The sequence below is a fragment of the Colletotrichum navitas genome, assembly GCF_030913465.1.
Source record: "Colletotrichum navitas strain CBS 125086 chromosome Unknown LY79scaffold_64, whole genome shotgun sequence".
In the NCBI taxonomy this organism is placed as follows: Eukaryota; Fungi; Ascomycota; class Sordariomycetes; order Glomerellales; family Glomerellaceae; genus Colletotrichum; species Colletotrichum navitas.
This window is the reverse complement of record NW_026850610.1, coordinates 201,175-221,997: the sequence shown is the minus strand read 5'-3', so window position 1 is coordinate 221,997 and position 20,823 is coordinate 201,175. Positions and strand designations below refer to the sequence as shown.

At 55.0% G+C, this 20,823-nt stretch overlaps 4 protein-coding genes across 4 annotated transcripts in view; 1 reads left to right on the top strand and 3 right to left on the bottom strand.

Moving 5' to 3' along the window:
- Positions 1 to 1,054: 1,054 nt before the first annotated feature.
- On the top strand, positions 1,055 to 6,392 carry LY79DRAFT_522378 (ABC transporter; the record flags this gene model as incomplete). Its single annotated transcript, XM_060555441.1, has 16 exons — positions 1,055 to 1,273; positions 1,389 to 1,624; positions 1,673 to 1,920; positions 1,998 to 2,227; positions 2,293 to 2,578; positions 2,650 to 2,868; positions 2,934 to 3,700; positions 3,758 to 3,920; positions 3,974 to 4,321; positions 4,384 to 4,501; positions 4,564 to 4,635; positions 4,716 to 4,831; positions 4,901 to 5,525; positions 5,579 to 5,659; positions 5,719 to 6,093; positions 6,164 to 6,392. 16 exons carry the CDS (start codon positions 1,055 to 1,057, stop codon positions 6,390 to 6,392), a joined length of 4,332 nt encoding a protein of 1,443 aa, XP_060410748.1.
- A 419-nt stretch (positions 6,393 to 6,811) lies between these two features.
- LY79DRAFT_592789 (uncharacterized protein) lies at positions 6,812 to 7,836 on the bottom strand (the record flags this gene model as incomplete). The annotated part of the gene is made up of 3 exons (XM_060561472.1): positions 6,812 to 7,018; positions 7,082 to 7,187; positions 7,208 to 7,836. 3 exons carry the CDS (start codon positions 7,834 to 7,836, stop codon positions 6,812 to 6,814), a joined length of 942 nt encoding a protein of 313 aa, XP_060410747.1.
- A 370-nt stretch (positions 7,837 to 8,206) lies between these two features.
- LY79DRAFT_563841 (uncharacterized protein) lies at positions 8,207 to 10,245 on the bottom strand. The gene is made up of 4 exons (XM_060558603.1): positions 9,768 to 10,245; positions 9,598 to 9,697; positions 9,359 to 9,505; positions 8,207 to 9,179 (listed from the first exon to the last, which is right to left on the bottom strand). The coding sequence occupies exons 1-4, from the start codon at positions 9,787 to 9,789 to the stop codon at positions 8,399 to 8,401; spliced, it is 1,050 nt and encodes a 349-aa protein (XP_060410746.1). The 5' UTR covers positions 9,790 to 10,245; the 3' UTR covers positions 8,207 to 8,398.
- A 1,187-nt stretch (positions 10,246 to 11,432) lies between these two features.
- The window catches only part of LY79DRAFT_661727 (uncharacterized protein), a gene marked incomplete at its 5' end in the record, with an annotated part of 38,835 nt that continues 29,444 nt past the window's right edge, over positions 11,433 to 20,823 (bottom strand). Inside the window, 2 exons of the mRNA XM_060562796.1 lie at positions 11,433 to 11,445; positions 11,502 to 20,808. Coding sequence (XP_060410745.1) covers positions 11,881 to 20,808 — 8,928 coding nt within the window. The 3' untranslated portion in view covers positions 11,433 to 11,445; positions 11,502 to 11,880. The remainder of the gene's footprint in view (positions 11,446 to 11,501; positions 20,809 to 20,823) is intronic.

The window sequence follows — 20,823 nt, the reverse complement described above, 5'->3', positions numbered from 1 at the left end:
GGGGTAACATCATAGGGGTCAGAGACGTACCCCTGCCACCCTTAATCATATACCTGTACGTACGGCTTACGTAATACAAAAGTACCTACATTCGGCGTAGGCATTGAGGTACCTGTATGTACTGACACGTACCTGTACAACGGTACTAGGCCGAAGTTGATTACCCCTGCTAGGTAACTGATGCTCACCCCCCTACTGTAGAACTTCACTTTTGGTAAATATTCCCCCTCTATGATGATTCAGCCGTGGGGGATAATATCATAGGGGTCAGAGACTTACCCCTGCTACGCTGAATCACATACTATGTACCTGTATGTGCAGCTTACGTAGTACCAAAGTACCTACATCGGCGCCGGGTAGGCATTGAGATATCTATACGTACCGATACGTACATCCAGCCCAATGGCGTCGACGGTCCGTCCCTTGAAAAGAGAACCTGGGGCATCCCTTCATGCATCACTGCTCCGTGAACCAGCACAAACACGTGATCTCGGTACGTACTCTCACCAGGTCGGCCCCACCGGCTTACTGTCCGACCCACTCGGTGAGTCTCGCCTACATCGTACGGATACAGGGTACTTTTGTCTTGCATGCATCACGGATGAGTGTGGAAAGGTAGGCATCAGCATCGGTGAGGCGCAGTCTTGCGGTATCCGTTGGACGGTGTTTGTCCTACAGGGGTCTGGTTTTGTCGGCAGCGGGCTGTTCTTGTCTTGTCCTCTTCCGCCCTCGTTTCCTCGCACTTGTGCTCTCTCCAATCTCTCTTTCTCGTCTGCCGCCCTCTCTCTCTCTGTGTTGTGTTGCCGCCGACACAAAGTCCGTTTGCCACACATTCTCCGATTGGCACTTTCTGAGTGGTCAAGTCAAGGCCCAATTCCATTGGCTAGCCCCGTTCGCTGCTGCTGTGCGCCTACCTATTCAACTTTCCCCTTTGTCCCGTCTTCGGCTTCGTTCCTCCATCCACAGTTGAACGGCCCGGCCGGTCCCGGTTCCGGCTCCGGCTCCGGTCCTGCTTCGGACAAGACCCGCATCTACCTACCTACGCTGTCTCGCCATGTCGCAGCAACCACCGCTGGAATGTCCCGATCAGTCCTTCGGTCCTTGGGCCGGCGACGCTTGTCGCGGTGGCTTTGACTTCACCCTGATGTTCGAGGAGTCCATTCTCACCATCCCTCTGCAATGCCTCTTTCTCCTTGCGCTGCCCATTCGTATGGGCCAGCTGTACTCCATGACCAGAAAGACTGTTGCCAACGTCCAAGGCACACTGAAGTTGGTGAGCTGCCCTGTCCGACTGACTAACCGCCACCGTCTCCCCATCGTCTCCCCATCGTCTCCATACCAGCCCTTCATCTACTCGTCGCGCTTGCTGGACACTTCTGACCCCCTAGACTTCTGCGCTGTGTGTCTTCTCCTGCAGCACTGCTCTCCTGGCCCTTTGGGCTGGCCCGTCCGCCCACCTGAAGACGGCAGCCACAGTCCCGTCCGCCGCTCTAGTGCTGGTCGCCTCTCTTTTCTACTCCGCCCTCACTTGGCTCGAGCATCACCGTAACGTCAAGCCTTCCTTCATCCCGTTTGCCTATATCTTCTTATCAGTCCTCCTCGACCTCCCGCGATGTCGCACCTTGTTCATGTCCGAGACGTCTCCCGCCATACCTGCCCTCTTCACCGTCAGCTTGGCACTGCGCTTTTTGATCCTGATCCAGGAGTCGGTCGGGAAGCGACGGCTTCTGCTTCCAGAGTACCGTGCCTACGCGAGATCGACGACTGCCGGTACACTCAGCAGAAGCACCTTCTTCTGGCTCAAATCGCTCTTCGTTCGCGGATACAAGAAGAATCTGCATCTCCAAGACCTGGACCCCCTGGAGCCCGGCCTGGAGTCTGAGCCTTTATATCGCGCATATCGTCATGCATGGGATCTGGGTAGGTGCAATCTCCCACCATACATACCCCTTGCACTTGACATCTTAACGCAAGTGATGCTCAAACCGTGCGCGCAGTTCCCGACAAAACCGTTAGCGGCGTCTTATACATGACATGGCTCAAGGTATTCGCTGCTCACGTCATGGCCGCATTCATTCCCAAGCTCTGTCAGATTGCCTTCACATACACACAGCCCTTTCTCATCGAACGGGGCATCGGCCTTGCCGCCCAGCCCCAAGGTGGCTCGGCGAACAACACGGGGTACGGCTTGATAGGCGCCTACGCATTAGTCTACACAGGCATTGCTGTCAGTTCTCTCCCCTCACACTTCCTCTGCCTGCAACAGACATCTCAATCGCGGCACATCTGCAGATCTCAACGGGCCAGTACGAATGGCGCGCTTACCGGGCCGCGTCGGTCATGCGAGGAGGCATCATTGGTTTGGTCTACCAAAAGTCGCTGCGCCTCGACACTACAACGCCCGACGTTAGTCCTGAAGGTGCTTTGACCTTGGTCACCACCGATGTCGAGACCATAACCCAAGGCGTCGTTTACCTTCACGACATCTGGGGCGCTTTTGTGGAAATCGCCGTTGGCATATACCTGATCTACAGGCAACTGGGATCGGCATGTGCAATGCCCGTGGCCATTGTCTTCGGTACCATTCCAGTCCGGGGGGCGGCCCTCAATATACCCCTAGAACATACACACTGACCCTCCCTTCTATAGTCGTATTGTTGGTTACAGCGATACTTTCCTTGCAAATCGGCAACGCGCAAGCAAAGTGGATCCGCGCGTCCCAAGATCGTGTGACGACGACGTCCAAAGTCCTCGGTAGCATAAAGCCCCTCAAAATGACAGGTCTGAGCGATCTCGTCTTCTCTTTGATCAGAGACCTAAGAACAAAAGAGTTGGGGGTTTCCGAAAGGTACAGAAAACTACTCGGAGGTGTATTGGTGCTTAGTATGTCTTCAGCTCCCTCCAGGTCCAGGCTCGACACTAATCCGAATCAGTGATTTGCATCCCCATCTGGTCTCCCATCCTTACCTTTTGTGTTTTTGCTGCACAATCTGGCTCCACGTTGAACATCCAGCGAGCCTTTACCGCCTATTCACTGCTCACCTTGGTCAACCGGCCATTGTCAGATGTCATCCTCGCGCTCCCTATTCTGGCCGGATCCGTGACCTCATTCCAGCGGATACAAGACTACCTGAATGGTAAGGAAAGGCACGACAAACGGCTTCCACAAGGACAAGAAAATTCCGACTCTAGTGAGGGTGGCACCCCCGCCGCAAGTCGTTACTCTGTTGAAAAAACACCGGCATCTCAAGGAGTACACTCTAGTGAGGACGCGACGGTTTCTCTAGATGTGAAAACTGTCGCATCTCTCCAGGGGAAATTTTGTTGGGAGGAAGGTTCAGAGCCCGTCCTTGACATCGGCGACTTGAGAATACAGGCCAAAACATTTACGCTTATTCTTGGCCCCGTCGGATGCGGCAAGTCTACTTTACTCAAAGCGCTCCTGGGCGAACTCTCAGGTTTCGAGGGGACCATTCGGGCCAACTACTCAAGAGTCGGCTACTGTGACCAGAACGCTTGGCTGCCTAATGATACGGTGGCCAATATCATTCTCGGCCAGGCAAACTTTGACGAAACTTGGTATCACCAAGTGGTAAGAGCGTGCTGTCTGGAGCAAGATTTCAAAGACTGGCCAAAGGGAGAAGAGACTGTTGTGGGAACAATGGGGATTTCAATGAGCGGGGGCCAGAAGCACCGACTGGTACGATGTTCCTCGAGGGTTTGCGGATAACGATGCTGGAAGGCTGACAGATACCAGTCTTTGGCACGAGCTGTGTACTCCAAAGCAGAGTTTGTCATCTTGGATGATCCATTTTGCGGCCTGGACTCGGAGACGGAAGACTCTATTTTCCACAACCTGTTGGGAGAGCAAGGGCTGCTTCGGCTAGCAGACATGACAATAGTCGTCACCTCTTCAGACGGTCAGTGATAGCGCCCCCGACACTCTCGTTTGACCAAGGCTAACTATCGACAGCCCGACGCCTGCCGTATGCTGATCAAGTGGTGCTTCTCAGCGCCAAGGGTCAGATCAGCGAGGTCGGTACCCCGGCCGACCTTTCTTCGAAAATTGAAGTCCAGCAGGCAGGCATGAAAGGCATCGCTCATCCTGTATCAGGAACGAGGACACAAGTGGCACAGCCAGGCGGAGAAACGGCACCTCCGGCTGAGACAGCACTTGTTGACATAGAATATCAGGCAAAGGTCACACGACGTCTGGGTGACTCGGCAGTCTACCTATTCTACGCTAAATCTGCTGGCTGGTGGCCGATTGTGGTCTTCGTCCTCTCAATGGCCGTTTTCGCTTTTTGCAGCTCCTTTCCAAGTAAGCAAGGTATCAGTGGGCTTCCACACCGCCACGCGGCTGACCATCAACACCCTGGACAGACATCTGGCTCAAATGGTGGGCAGAAGACCCGAGTCCTAGTTCGAATCTCGGGAAATGGCTCGGCGTGTACGTGGCCCTTGGAGTGGGCTCGGTTCTTGCTGTTGCGCTGGGGGCATGGTATGCCGTTACACCACCTATTCAACGAAAGAATCAGTACCTGACACATAGAATTCTTCCAGGCAACTCTTCATCAACATCATCAACAACTCCGGAACTAGCTTTCACAGTCTTCTCGCGGACACGACAGCCAAGTGAGTGCAGGTCATCAGCAATATGTTTGCCGCTTTGGGCTTTTTTTTTAGTTTTTTCTTTGTATGCTAAGCATACTCAGGGCCCCATTATCTTTCCACGTCGCTACAGACAGCGGTGTCACCGTCAATAGGTTCAGCCAGGACTTACAACTCATTGACATGGAGTTACCCAGCACAGCACTCGGGTTAGCTGTTGGTACGTTTTCAGAGTGCATCCAACTACGACAGAGCCACCGGAGGTGCTGACAGGCCGTCTCTGCTACAGGCGTCGCTTTCGGTCTTTCGGAATTCGTCATGATATCCGTGGCTTCCCGATACATTGCCATACTGTTACCATTCCTCATACTCTGTTTCTATGCGATTCAGCATTTCTACCTCCGCACTTCCAGGCAGATACGTCTCCTCGACATCGAATACAAGGCGCCTCTTTACACGCAACTCATCAAAACACTGGATGGCCTCGTGACAATCAGGGCATTTCAGCGGCAGGACGAATTCGAGAAGAAGAATATGGAATTACTCAACACTTCCCAGAGGCCAAGTTATCTCCTCTTTTGCATTCAACGCTGGCTCACCTTCACAGTTGATATGATGATCGCCGTGATCGCTCTAGTCCTGATCGTGGTGACGACCACCCTCAGGGAGCAGATCGGGCCCGGCTACATGGGGATAGCTCTCAGCAACATCCTTGGATTCAGCGGCACCATCAAAGCCGCCTTGACCTCATGGGTCACACTGGAAATCGCCATCAGCGCCGTCGCCCGCATTCGTGACTTTTCCATGACCACGGAGCAGGAAGCTGATCCCACAAAGGAGCTGACCGAGCCGTCTGATGGGGGCTGGCCAAGCCAGGGGGCTATCGACCTGCGCGGTGTTACGGCGTCTTATCCGTAAGTGTGATATTTTCCGCATAACTTGGATTCAGATGCTGATCAGAAGCCAGCTCGTCGGGAACCGTTCTTCACGGCGTGGATCTATCCATCAAGGCCGGGGAAAAGGTAGCCATCTGCGGGCGAAGCGGAAGGTACGTACTCTTTTTCGTGGAATTACCAACAACTCATTCTAACTTGCGTTGCAAAATAGTGGCAAAAGCTCGCTAGTACTCTGCATCCTCCGACTGATGCAGCTGGACTCTGGGACCATCAGTATTGACGGGGTGGATCTGTCTACTGTTCCTCACGAGTACCTGCGGTCCAGGCTGACGGCCATACCGCAAGACGTGTTCATATTCGACGGAACAATACGGTTGAACGTAGACCCCAAGAAGACGGCGTCAGACGAAGACATCAAGCGAGCCCTGGAGAGGGTGCATTTGTGGGGCAAGATAGAGCAAAGAGGGGGCCTCGATGTGATAATAAACGACGCCTTCTTCTCTCGCGGCGAGTCACAGCTGCTCGTCTTCGCCCGGGCGATGCTGATGACGAGCAAGGTGCTCATACTCGACGAGTTCACCAGCAGGTAAGAAAGACCACGCGCCCGTTGACAAAACGTCCGACGAAACAGGGGTGCTAATACATACCAACCGAAGCATGGACGACGAGACGGCGAAAATTGTGTACGGTGTCGTTCGGGAGTTCTTTGATGGATGCACCGTCATCGCAATAGCGCACAAGCTCGAGCCCATCCTGGATTTCGACCGAGTGGCAGTCCTAAGCTCCGGCAGGGTTGTCGAGTATGACGAGCCAAAAGAGCTCGTGCAGCGAGATGGCTCGGCGTTTAGGAAACTGTTCGAGTTGTCGCTCGGAGCTGACGAGTAGAATATCTGGATGAAGGAGTGTTTCGAAAGTGTAAGATATCTTCGGCGTCGTGTCCGACGGCGTAGAACATGAGTTAATTCCACTCAACCCAGATTCAAGACAGCTGTCTTGTTAGTAGGCTTTCCTAATTTGCTCTCGGCAAAGGATTCGATTTTTCAACGCTGGGATGACAATCAGACCTGCTTCACTGCCTCATCCCATAGGTCATCGATTTAATCCCAGGCAACGTTGTCAGAGTCCTGTCAAGCTGCCATTGCGTTGAAAGAAATTTCAAGATAAGATAGAGAGACAGGGGCACGTAGAGGAGCCGAATACGTGTTGAACGGCAGGCGTAGCGTTTTGCTGACGAAGTGCAAGTGGTCTCATGACTTAGGAACTAATGAAGAACGTATGTTTTGCACCGAATGCAGCGTCTGTTTTCAATGCAGGATATCGAGTATCTTTGCTAAGCCCTCTGCATCACCAGCCAGTGTCCCAGCTATCTCCATGTCAACCCCTGCAGGAGTGTAACTGCCCCCAAAATCGATGATCCAGGCATTGTCTTCACGGTCGATGAGGACATTCTCGGCTTTGACATCGCCCCAGATGATGCCATTCTGGTGCAGCTTCTCCAAAGATATACTGATCTATGCCTTCTAACGTTTCCTTAGATCGGGTGAACTCTGGTCAGCTCTTGCTTTTGATAGCACTCCCTTCGTGTTGATCCATTGAAAGAGCATGCCCATCAACTTGTCTCCGTCTCGGACAACTCCGTGTAGGCAACAGATCCATGCTTCGGGGGGATAAGGTATTGCGCTATAGTAATTGCATTTAACGTTGTAAGCTCCCTTTTCGCATGCGCTGGACCAAATGGGAACCCAAAGCGTTTAAAGTGGCATTCAACTCCACTAACAACAACCTTGCTAGGTCGTTTAATTAAAACGTCTTCTAAGCGATTGTATATTATCTTGACGTCTGATGGATGGTAGGACTTAGCCCACTGGTTAAGGTCTGTGGGGATGTCGTCTTTTACAACTAGACCCGGCTTGGCCCAGCCGTGTTCCTTAGTCTCCGCTTTGTACGGGCGTGGGACTTCGTCAGCAGCATCAAGACAGCAAACGAAATACGGAGGGAACAGATATTGGGAGAGAGTTGGCTGGTCATCCTCAGAAACCGTTGAAGACAATGGGGCCAACTGGGCGACGAGAGGCTCGAAGAGCTTTAACAGCCAGTTGTAAGCATCCTCCATATAGAAACCGTCCTGCTCTTCTTCTCCAGACCGCAGCAGGTGTAGGCACTTGAAGTACTGGCCTGTGAGCTTTGGTGATCGATGAAAATGCGACGGGGAGATGGTGCAATAGAGGGCTCGCCCGTTGTTGGTTCGTACGATGAGGTCGCAGTCGTCTTCAGTTTCGTGTACCTGCCACTGTGCGATATCGCACCGGTAGAGTGGTAGATTCGCCATGCCGATTGATGGCAGATAGCGATGTAGGATGTCCAGGTTGAAACTCTTCAGTCCTCGGCTGCGCGTGTCAAAGTGTGGCGAAAATGTCACACACATTAATTGGATGGATTTCCCTACCAAAAAATAGGAAATATGATAACAAATAACCACCGATACAGTTAGCTAAATAGCTAGGTATTTTAGGCTAAAATACAGTAAATAGTTAGAGATACACACATTAATATACGCCTAAGTAACCAGGGATTATCGCCGTATTAACCGCCGTATCTACGTACTCCAACAATATTGGTGTGACAACTAGTCAAGATGAACTCTCGGCTCATGGCAAAACAATCACGAGTGCGGGAGGGGTTTCGAAGAGGAAAGGGTTTCGGCATATTTGAAGAGCGGGGATGACTAGATTCTAATGCAACTAACCGATCAAGACCGGAGATGTGCTATGGATATATAATATCAATACATATTGCAAACAACGTGCGAAGTACTTTGATTCTAACCGAAGCAAACAACAGGAGAGCCTGGGACAACAAGGCCTTGACTGCCCGTTTTGCCCAGTCCTGACTCAACGTCTGCGTCTTCGACGATGCTGGACGCGCGTGGGCCGATCCCTGACGTTCTCGCCGAGCTCGCTGAAGCCGTTGTTCTGCCAGAAGTTCATTGACTTGTCCGTCCGTTTGAAAAGGCCAATGAAATCTAGCGGGTCCATGAGGATGAGGCACCAATTGCGGTTGTCCTTGAACCCGGGTCCCTTGAGCTCTGTCATACCGTCCTGGGCAAGGTAGACAGCATTGTTCTCGGGAAGGTGCCTACGTGGGTGGGCCACATGAAGCATAAGCTGGTTGACGAGCATGATGGAAGCTTCGAAGACGTAGAAAGGCCACTCGAAGCGGACGACGGCCGGCACCAGGGATGGATCGAAGTCGTTCTGCTCGGGGTCAAAAGCGGCAAGGTTGACGATGTCGACAACGCGGAAGACAGTCCGAGCGAGAATCAAGGCAGAGCTGGCGTAGAGTACCCAAATGACGGAGTTGGGACCCGAGCCCCGTACGGTACGGGCGCGGCGAACGCGGGCATGGAAGACAGAGGTCAGACCCAGGAAGACGGCGATCAATATAGTCTGGAGGATCAGAGATGCCAGGAGGCAACCGCGTCCGATGGCTTGTTCTCCCTCGGGCTCGTTCCGCTTCGAGGCATAGTAGGCGCCGTAGCCACCAAGGACCTCGATGATGGTGGCGAGGGTCGTGAAGGTGGTCTTGAGGCGGCCGGGGTGAATAGGGCAGTGATAGGGGAGGTAGTAAGCTACGCGGGCAAGAACGCCATAGTTGAGGAGCTCGAAGAGGGGACTAGAGGAGGAAAGGTTGTATCAGTGTAAGTTGGCTGTCATCCTTGCTCAGACATCTTCCGGCGCAGGAGATAGGGCACTCGGGGTTGGGAAGCCTGCCGCACTCAATGAGGTAGCTGTCTTTCGGGAGCGCGTGTCGATTAAAGAGGGCCGCTAGGAGAAGGGAAAGGGCAAACTCACGGAGCCGCGAACACGAAGTTGAAGTGCACGACATATGCCGTCAGGTCTTTGTAGTCTGCGGCACCGAAGGCGCGGGCGACAAAACTACCGCAGTATGCAGCGGCACCAGCAACTGCCCACCCCGTGAGTTTCCAACATTTATAACGGCTTTTCCCCCACCAAGACATGTCAGTACTCAAAGTTTATGTAGAGTTTCTTGTCCTACGTTCTCACGATCAGTCAACGTATGGTTTACGTACTAGCATTGCCAGGCGTGAACTAGTCCTGAAGCACCGAAGACGGCTGCGAAGACGATTGGCGCAATCTTGTTCGGGTCGTAAAACCAGACGCTCCCGACCGCTATACCATTTTGCCTCCGATAATCAGTTTATTATACCGAATGTGATCGATTGGAAGGGCGAGTACGAACCGTATCCGCCGTTGTCTCCCATCCTCGATAAATATGTTGATGGTTGGTGACGGTATCGTATGGCCTCGAAAGAGTTTAGCCGCGTCGCAGGCACTGGCAGGATAGAAAACAGACTCGATGAGCGAGGATTTCGGGCAAAAGAAGGGAGAAGACCGGTGAAGGGAGGCACCGGCGTGATAGAAGACCATGTTGTCCCTTTCTTTTACCATGAGCACCGAGAAACCTGGTGCCAAGGGGAGTTGTAGTGATGCGTACGCGTCCCAACCTCCCTGGTGTCGATGTTCAACATGTTCCAACCCGGCTGCTGCGCCCACGATGCCGTGGACTCTCGGCGGGCACAGCCTCCTTTCGCTGATCTCCTGAAGCCAAGCATGATTGCAGATTACGTATAGCAAGCCCCTGAACAGACGATGTTTGTGCATTTCCGACCGGAACAGAAAATATCCTTCGGCCCCCCGGTTTCTTTGGGAGAGCTACGGCACGGAGTGGAGTGCGACTTACTATCCCACTCTGACATTTTCGGTGGCTGCATGGTGCTAGTGCCGCGGACAGTAAGCTTGATGATACCTTACGAATTAATAGGTGATGGTTCCGCCAGCACAGTATTACGCAATGGGCGCAGTATTATCTGCCAGACAAGGCAGCTTTACTTTTCTGTTGCTGCAAAACGATACAGCCGTGTTAAACCAATGACTGAGAACAACATACCACACAGGAGCCGTACGTCACCAATCGTTATTTATTCATGGCTGCGAGCAAGCGGATGAACCAGGCAACGAGAGAAGTAGTAGCTGTACAAAGTACAGACGAACATGCAGCTTATACCTGCAGACACATTTCAAATGTGTTCAAGACATGACGTGTATAGATGCCTCCTCCGTGAAGCGTTTACCTCGCCTCAATTGTTCAAAGGCAGAAACCTGGGTGATTCATTGTACTGGCCTTATACTGATGCTTCCAATTTTCTTTCCCCCATTTTCCTTTGCATTTTTAGCACTTGTGAAAGAGCAGTGATCAGGTTGGAGTCATCGTGTCGGGCACTGCCTGAAGTGGTTACCTGCCTCACTTGAAGACGAACGAAACCAGGCACTAGAATGTCGAGAGTTATCAATGCATGACTGGGGTAGAACAATTATGGACTTCGTGGCTTGGCCGAAGTTAAAATGGTCAACCGAGTTAGGAAGTTGTAAATTTGAATATGGAAAGGAACCATTAGAGCTGCGCACATGTATAACAGGTGCCGCGATCCCCTCGGCATCTTGAGCTACCCGGTGAGCTGATTGCAGTTTCGCTTCAGCGACCAGCGACGACCTGACCCGTTGGGCTGCAATTGCCCATTTGCACCGAGTCAAGCCGTTTCATATTCATATGTGAAGCCGGTGAGGAACCGCAGCGTCCGCTAGATGAATGCAACGTCGTTGGTAGTCCTATCGGAAAGTATTCATGAAGCAATTCTGGGCAGAAATACCGGTGTAAAGTGGTCTGCGTGTGTGGTAAGCCACACCTGTGGCGGCCACACGAAGCCATTCCCGTATTCACGACATGGCCTTATGTTCAGTCTGTTCATGGAACAGAGTAACAGAGTGGAATAGTATTATGTGATGAGCCGGGAGGTCTGCAAGGCATAGGGGAAAGTAGTTCATATATTTAGAATCTTAGTATACGCGTACCCCTTGAACTAGCCTGCGTGTCAGGTTAGCTATTACTGTGGCGGTTACAGCTGATGATACGAACCACATGAATTTAGCATCCTCACCCCATATGTCTTGAAAGACCAGCGGACAACGAGTTAAATTAGAACATCTGTCGTTGAAGAAAATAAATATTGAGTCTGTGGAATATCGGCTTCCATTCGACATATGTCGCCATTGTTTCCAAGAGTGTTGATTTTTCAATAAGTTACAGATGAAAATGTGCCTGAACTAGATGTGCTGTAGCATCTAGAAAGAATGCCACCTGGACTGCATCATGTAGTTGATAAGAAAACGATCGAGTCTAAACAAAAGAAACTATTAATCGCCCGGAATATCACAATCATTATTCCTTGTGCGTCCCCACGACTGATGAACGAGTGCTTCAAAAAGAAAAAAGAAAAAAACCATTATGCGAAACCTCAAAACTTGATCGTCTCCGTACGTTTGATGACGTCCTCTTTGAGCGTGACCTGCTCGCTCGGCGCAGAGGCCAAGAACCCGACGCGGGAAAGGTACTTGATGTTCTCTCTTACTGCACGGTTTAGCTCGGCGTCCGCGGCAGAAGCCGGAGAGCCGTCGACTGAAGGTATCCCGATCTCTCCGAGAAACGCCTGCACCGGCCACAGTGGGTGACTGTCGCCGACCTTTTCCATATCAGCGTGCGCCAGCGGTAGCCATTCGGCCCATGGCATCGGTGCGCAGGGTTGTCGGAGCTCCGCGTTGACCAGGCTCCAGAAATCGGCCACGGATATGCCATCGGGGATATCGACGAAATTGTCGACTCCCGCGTTCGCGTCCGCAAGCAGCTGGTTCACGACGGCGCCAGCAACGCGCCTCACGTCGAGCATTGGCAGCCAGTGGCCCTCCGGCTCGGAGGGGTGGACTCCCAGACTCGCGGCGGCGCCGACGACACGCCAGAGGTAATCGTCGACGTTTGCAACGCCCTTGTCGGCGCCGCCGATGATGAGGCCGGGCTTGACGACAGACACGCGGTTCTGGACGTCCGGCAGCCGGGTTGAAACGCCGTAGACAATGCTCTCCGAGACGAACTTGGTCTGCGCGTAACCGGTGCCGTGGCCGAGTATACGAGCAAAGGCGTCGCGGTCCCTCTGTGTATCGGCCTTGGCTCCACCCGACACGTACACGAACCGGGTATGAATAGAAGAGGCAGCGGCAGCTTTGAGAAGGGCGACGGTGGAGTCAACGTTGGCGGCGCGCACTCTGTCGTAGTCTGCGGTCCAGCTCATGGAGGCTCCGTTGTGGATAACGGCGTCAACATTCGCGGCCTTGCGAGAACAGCCCGTGACTCGCTCCCATTGGTCCTTGTCTAGACCCATGCCGTTGGCAGAGAGATCTCCGGGCCAGATTTCAATCTTGTCGGCGTACGAATCGTCCCACCAGGAGGCGATCTTGGCTGTCTTCTTGACGCGTTCGAGACCGTGGGCGCAGGTTGAAGCACGCACGAGCGCGATGACGGTGCCGACCTTTTCCGATTGCAAAATCTGTTTGAGGATCTCATTGCCGAGGTAGCCAGTGGCGCCGGTGAGAAGAACGGTGGCCCTGTTGGGCAGGCCGGTAAGCGGATGGTCCAAGAGCTGCTGCCGGCCGGCTGTCCACGTCTCCTCGAGCAAAGGCGCTATCTTGCTCATCAGATTGACGTAGGGAAGAGCAGCGGAAGAGCCAATATCACGCGCTTGCTCGATGTATCGTGCCATGCCGCGGACCGTCGAGTTGCCGCCGTTGATCTCAGAGAGGCCGAGCTGCACGTCGTGGTCGTCTTTGATGTACCTGGACAGGGTTACCACCCGGATGGAATCGCCGCCGAGTTGGTAGAAGTTGTCGTCGGTGCTGATGGAGCCCTGGGGTATCTGGAGAACACGAGCCCATGCTTGACGGAGTTGAGTTTCCAGCTCTGTGGTGGGTTCTCGGAACGCCGCCGATCGTTGCTCGAGAGCGTATGCCGCAGTAACGCTCGCGGGTAAGGCCGAGGCTTGCTGACGGAGTCTCTTCCTGTCAATTTTCATTGCCGAGGCGAAAGGCATGTCTTTAAGTACAAGTGTGATCGCAGGCACCATGTACACGGGTAAGGCCTGCCTCAAGGTATCACCAAGGTTGGCAAGGGACTCTCGAAGCTTCTCATCAAGCTGTACGAGGTTGCCGGCCAAATCCTCGTCGTCGCCCGCATCCCCCATCGGGTTGAAGAGGGATAGGAAAGCAGTAAGCACATCGCCCGAGTCGCGAGAGATGACATCGACAACCGCATGCTCAATCGTGTTGGGAGCCGTCAGCTTGATGACTTGCTCGATTTCGCCGAGTTCAATTCTCTGGCCTCGTAGTTTGACTTGCGTATCCCGGCGACCGATGTAATGGATCGTGCCATCGGTGTTATAACGGACGAGATCGCCTGTCTTGTAGAAGCGTGTCGGCCCGGTGGTAGCAAAGGCAGACATGAAATCGGGATTCTCGACAAATGCCGCCCGGGTTTGCTCCTCGTCGTTGTGATAGCCGCGAGCTAAAGTGTAACCTTGGATGATCAGCTCGCCCACACAGCCGACGGGCGCCAGCAGGTTGTGGTTGCTTGGATTCACAATCCAGGCCGTGGCGTTCTGACTGCGGCCGATCGTGGTGGGCAGCTCATCTGCGGAGTGGAAGATGTGCGACATGCAGTCGACACAGGTCTCGGTTGGTCCGTATGCGTTGATCAGCTTGTCCACGACGGGAAGCCAGGTTTGGACGTTTTGCTTTGTCAAAGCTTCGCCGCCCAACAGGAGTGTGCTGAGACGTGGGAGATCCTGCGGCGCAAGGGTAGAGACGAACGACGGCGTGAGCATTGCAACGTTGACGTCGGCATCGTGCATGAAGCGGGCCACGTTATGGACACGGTCGTCTTCTGCCGGGATACAGACGGTGCCCCCAAAGACTAGGGGCGTGAGGATCTCGCTGAGACAACCATCAAAGACAAAGTTGGAGAATTGGAGTACGCGGGAATGGGAAGAGAGCCCATATGCCTTGCCGTGACCCATGATGCTAGAGGAAAGGGCCGTATGTTCAACGACGACACCTTTGGGCTTCCCGGTCGATCCCGATGTAAAGATGACATAGGCAGGAGTTTCGGGTAGCGTCACAGTGCTCGAACGTGCCGATGCGTGCTGAGAAGAGGAAAGAAGATCGGATATCGACGCCGACGAGAGTCGGACGATATGCGGCGCCAATTCGGCGCAGGGTTCTGCCAGCGCCGACGATAGCACGACAACCTGGGCGTTGACCCTCTGCACAATCTCCTGCTTGCGGGCGAGGGAGCTCGTAGGATCCAAGGGAACGAAAGCGCCGCCGGCCTTCATAATGCCCAGCATAGCAACGATCGCCCACCTGGACTTTTCGAAGCACATGGGAACCAGCACCTCCGGCCCAACCCCGAGGCCGGTGAGGCGAGTGGCCAAGGCTGTTGACAAAGCGTCGAGCTGGCTATAGGTCAGGTTACCTTCCCAAGAGTAGATGGCTTCCTTTCTCGGCATCTCGACGGACTTTTGGCGAATCAAGTCGTGTACGCAGGTACGGACGGCCTCGGGTGGCGGCCGGGTCTCGAAGTTCCATTCACGGATCTCGGCGATGTCGTGAGGACCGCAGACGTTGATATCGGAAAGCTTCAAGGCTTCGTCTGCGCCGCACAACTGGCTAACGACGTGCTCGAACTGCTCGCACATGCGGCGCACTTGCGTCTCTGGGATGACGCATGGATCGAAAGATGAGCTGACGTCCACACCGTCATCGGGTCCGACGTTGCACTGCATCACGAGAGGATAGATGTCGAAGCTTTCGTTCTTGCTGGCGACGTCGGTGATTTGGAGATCCGACACCTCCCGAAGGCCGTCGGGAACGGGAGCCGCAGGCTGAATGACGAGCTGGTTGTGGAAGTCGCATGCTTGTTGTGCCGCCGGCCCGTACTTGGAGATGTTCTGCAGTCCAGTGTGCTCGAAGGGGATCATCGCGTTGGCTTGCCTCTGGACCTTGGTCAGAAATTCGCCGACTGTCAGCTCGGGGTCGACGTGGACCTGGACCGGAACGGTGGAGATGGTAGGGCCGAGGATTCTCTCGATTCCGACGACGGGCGCCGTGCGGCCAGACATGGTACTGCCGAACACGACGCGGTCACTCTCGGAGTACAGGCCTACGAGGAAAGCCCAGGCAGCGCGTAAGAGACTTGGTGTTGTGACTGCTGATCCGGACCGCTCTGCAATGCGAAGACGACTCCTGACAGCGCCAGTGCACCGGACCTGGGAGCCCGACATGCCGATGGGAAGGCTTGGGAACTTGACCGGGTCAGCCCCCTCAAGCTGAGAAACCCAGTAGTCACGAAGCGCCTCGTCGGTGACACTCTGCGTGTGCCTGACATAGTTGGCAATGGAAACCGGCCTGGTCATTACGCCGCTCCCGGAGTAGGCTTCTTGCATGATCTGGACCATATGGCCCATTGTCCACCCGTCAAAGACGGAGTGATGTATATCCCAGAGCACACCAACCTGGTCCTGGTCGTCTCTGGCGAGGGTGAAGTAAGAGAGCGGTGTTCCGTAGTCAACAACAGGTGCGGACTTGGCCAAAGCATCCGAAAGCCGCACAATCTCGTCTGGATGTTGCCAGGTCATCTCTTCGTCGACAATGATCTGTACGGAGCCCCGCGGAGAGAGGAGGAAGCGAGTTCGGAGATTGTCACACACCGACACAGTGGTGGCCACGGCCCCCGTGAGACGGTTCATGTCGATTGGGAGTCCCTCGCGTGCGGTGATGGTCAATCGTGCCATGTACGATCCCGGACGCGTCTCCGCTAGGGCCATCAGGCCCTCCTGCATCGGCGTGCAGGGGAATGCATCGAGAACTGCCTGCGTTAGGAGGGGTCGGTGTGGTCGACATTGTTCGACGGCGGTCCCAATGATCATGTCTCGGCTTTCACTCGGAACGAGACTCCATGGCTCGCTGTTTTCGTCTAACGGGCCATCCTCCAGCCATGTGGCCGAGGCGGCGACGGCCAGGAGACGCGGGTCCTCGAAGAGCTTGGCTACCGTCACGCAGATGCCGCTCTCTCGTGCCTTGGTAGAGACGGAAATAGCTGCAATCGATTCACCTCCGAGGGCAATGAAGTCGTCGTTCCGGCCGATGGAATCTACCGGGATACGCAGGACGTCGGCCCAAATCTGTCGAAGACGCAGCTCCATGGCCGTGGCCGGGGGTCTCTTCTGCGAATCTACGAGAGAATACGCAGCAAGCTCGTTGCGATCCAGAGCGGCTGTGAGCTGCCGCAAGAGGCCCCTGTCGAGCTTGTCCGAGGTGACGAAAGGCAGCCTGCGACACGGTATGAATGTTGTTGGTACCATATAATGCGGGAGCCGGGCCCGTAGGTCGCCAACCATGGCTCTAACGCGCCGCTCAAAGTCGGGAGTGATGGCCTGAAAGATAGCGCCGTCATCTCCCTTTTCGCTGCTCTCTTCGTTGGCGCAAACAAAGTATCCCACGAGAGCTGTGCCGCCATCGGTTCTGAGGACGTCGACGGCTACGTCGACGACATCCATGACGGCGCGGATGTTGTACTCTACTGCGCCGACCTCGATGCGGAAGCCACGGACCTTGACTTGGCTATCTTTGCGGCCGATGAACTCAATGGTCCCGTCCGCGTTGTACCGGGCCAGATCTCCCGTCTTGAAGAATCTGTCCCACCCAGGCAGCTGAGACACCCATTTCGGTAGACGCCGGACCGTGGTCTCCTCCGTCTGCGCGGGGTCTCCGAGATATTCACGGAGCAGGGTGGGGCCTTGGACGACAATCTCGCCGGCACACCCGATGGGCGCGAGCCGGTCGTGGTTTCGAGGATCGACAATCCAGCATTTACCGCCGACGGGGCGACCGATTGTGAGAGGGGACGGGGTCTTGTCAGATGGATCCAGTTCGTGAAGGGTGCCAAAGACGCATGTCTCGGTTGGGCCCCATGCATTGACCAGTCGAACTCTTCCGAGCCACGTATCCAAGTTATCACGGCTTAGGGCCTCTCCGCCTAGGAGGAGAAGCTCCACGCCAGGCACGTCGTCGGGCGTGAGAGTGCGGCCAAAGGCCGGCGTGAGGAACAGCCAGGTTATGCGCATATTGCGGATGAACTGAGAGAGAAGTCCGCTCACCCGAATCTCGTCCGAAGGCACGCAGACGCAGGCTCCGTGGATGAGCGGCATGATTGTTTCGGCGACCGACATGTCGAAGACGTACGAGGCGAACTGCATGATGCGTACATGGGGCGTCATTCCGAGCCTCTTGCCAGCGGCCGTCAGCATCGTACAGACGGATCTATGCTCCAGGACAACACCTTTGGGCGTTCCCGTGCTGCCAGACGTAAAGACGACGTAACAGATGTCCCGAGGGCCGACGCTCGTCTTCGGCGCACGCTTGCTGTCGTCTGTCCTGAGGTCCCGTTGCAGCGTGTCATCCAGTTCTTGGGAGACTTCCACTGTGGTCGGCACGAGGCCAGTCACCCGCGGGGTGTTGATCGGCGATGTCAGCGCCAGTTTTGCCTTGGTCTGTTGAGTTACTCGTGCCTGGTGCTGCTCGGGATGAGACGGGTCCAGCGGGACCCAGGCGGCGCCGGCCTTGTTGATGGCCAAGATGGACACAAAAAACCATACCGACTTTTCGAAGCAGACGTGGACGAGTTCGCCGACCCCAACGCCCAGTTTCACGAGCTGGTGAGCGAGCCTGTTCGCGGCTCGGTTCAACGCCGCGTAAGTAAGCTCTCCGTCGGCCGCAATGATGGCGGGTACGGATGGTCGTCGAACCGCCTGCTCCTCGAGGAGTTGGTGGAAGCAGGCATTGACAATGGGGGTATACTCGCTGTTCCATTGCATCGACTGTTGTAGATCGAAGGATCCGGCAACGGAGACGCTGCCCAGCGGGCTCTGGTCTTGGGGGAGAAGCTGCTGCACGATGTTGTCGAACTGGTTGGAGAAAGCCGTCATCTGCGATTCGGGTAGGATGTTGGCGTCGTAGATGAGGCTGAGCTCCACAAAGTTTTCGAAAACGTGAGCTTGCGCGACGAGAGGGTAACTGAAGTAGCCTTCGATGTTCTCGCTTCCGTGGAACTGTTCAGAACTGGCCGTGACGAGAACCTGACCAGGTGTTCCATCAGCAGCCTCGTCGTCAGACTGGCCCGGCTGGATGACGAACAGGCTGGAGAAGTCGCAGATTTCCTTCGCCTCGGTGCTCAACTTTGCAATCTCCTGCAGACCGAACTGTTCGAACGCTACCATCTCGGATGCCTGGTCCTGGACGTCGCAGAGGAACTGGGATATAGGCTGCTCCCGGTTCAGACGGATCCGATGCGGGACCGTGGCAACGACCGGACCGGCCATGTCTTCCAAGCCTGGCACCGGGGCTTGTCTACCCGAGGCTGAAGTAGCAAAGCATATGTCGTCTGTGTCTTCGGAGTAGCGTGCAAGTAGTATGGCCCAGGCCGCACGGAGGATCGTGGCCTTGGTTACGGCAGAGCCGCCCGAGGTCGGAGAGCTGATGATGGTGCTGGTGACGCGGGTTTTGGAAGGCCCCGTTGCGCGGCCAGGAGGTGGAAAGGTTGCCGGCCTGGCATCCCGAAGCTGTTGGCTCCAGTACCGACTGCCCGCCTCGTGGTCAGTTTCGCCAATGTACTTGATAAACCGTGAGTATGGAACGGTTTGGTGGTGGTCATGGCCGTAGTATATCTTGTGCAGGGTTTCCATGATGATCCGCAGAGACCAGCCGTCGTAGATGGCGTGGTGTAACGTCCAGACGAAGTAGTTCGAGCCGTCCTCCCCCTTTGCAACGGCGTAACAAGAGAGCCGGGAGCCGTAAGTCATCTCAGGTTTGCGGTCCAACGCGTCATGGACGCTGACGTCCCCAAAGGAGTCCCACTCAGCTTCTTCGTCTCGTACGACGACCTGGATAGTAGCTCCGTCCAGGAAGACAACCCTAGTGCGGAGATTGTGGAACAGAACGACTGTCTTTTCCCACGCCGCTTTGAACTTGTCCAAGTCGATGTCGTCAGGAATCCTGTAAAGTAGCTTGGCAACATAGGATCCCTTCAGCTTTTCGGTCAGCGCCATCAGTCCTTCCTGGAATTTGGAGCAGGGGTATGCGTCTTCGATGACACCAATGCTCGCGAGGCCGCATTGCCCAGCAGCCTGGCGGAGGATTTTGTCCACCAAAGATGCCTTCAGCATACTGAAAGGCACGGCGTCCAAGTCCGCGACATTGCCGCCGGCAACCGTGGCCATCGACGCAAGGCTGCTGAGCCGGGCGTCCTTGAAAATGGCGCTGACCGTGATGTTGATGTCATTCTTGCGGGCAAGGGTGACGAGTTGGATAGCGGTGATTGAGTCGCCGCCAATTCGCAGGAAGTTATCTTCTCGATCGATGCTCGACGGAGAGATATGAAGGATCTGAGCCCACATGTCGCGAAGCTTCAGTTCCATCGTGGAAGATGGCAGGGACAAGGATGGCTCACGAGCACCCACCAATCCCGTCGTCGACGACAAGCTTTCGGGCGTCAGATGGCTCGAGAATGCCCGGAGAGCCTTCCTGTCGAGCTTCATGGAAGACCCGAATGGCATATCCTGCAAGGGGAGAATGTTTGTAGGAACCATGTAGTCCGGCAGCACAGCTCTGAGGCTGGCAAGCATCGAGATGACTCTCGCCTCCGAGGTCTCGTCCATAGGGAGCAGGACCGGATCCCGATCTCTTCGGCTTGAGGATGACGACTCTTCGGGCGATTCTTCTCCGTTGGCACGGAAGGTCACGAAGCCGAGCAAGGTAGCGCCAGACTCCCGTTTGACAACCTCCACAGCGGCGTGTTCAACATCGGCACACGCTCTCTTCATCTGGTGTTCGATCTCGGCGAGCTCGATGCGTTGACCCCGCAGCTTGACTTGGGTGTCCCGACGCCCCAGATACTCTATTGAGCCGTCGTCATTGTACTTGACCAGGTCCCCAGTCTTGTAGAATCTCTGCAGTGGTCCAGGATCCGACATGAAGTGCCGGAGCCAGGCGGGATTGCTGATGAAAACCTCGGCGGTCTGCTCGGCATCGTCGAGATACCCACGGGACAGCGTGTATCCCTGCACAAGCAGTTCTCCGACGCACCCTACCGGTGCCAGGCGGTCGTGGTCTTGTGGATCTACAATCCACGACGTTGCGTTTTGACTGAGGCCTATGGTTGTTGGCGGCTCGTCCACCGAGGTGAAGATGTGCGAGACGCAGTCAACGCACACCTCCGTGGGTCCGTATGCGTTGATGAGCTTCACGTGGCCGAACCAGGTGTCGAGGTTGTCCGTCGTCAAGGCCTCGCCCCCAGAAGC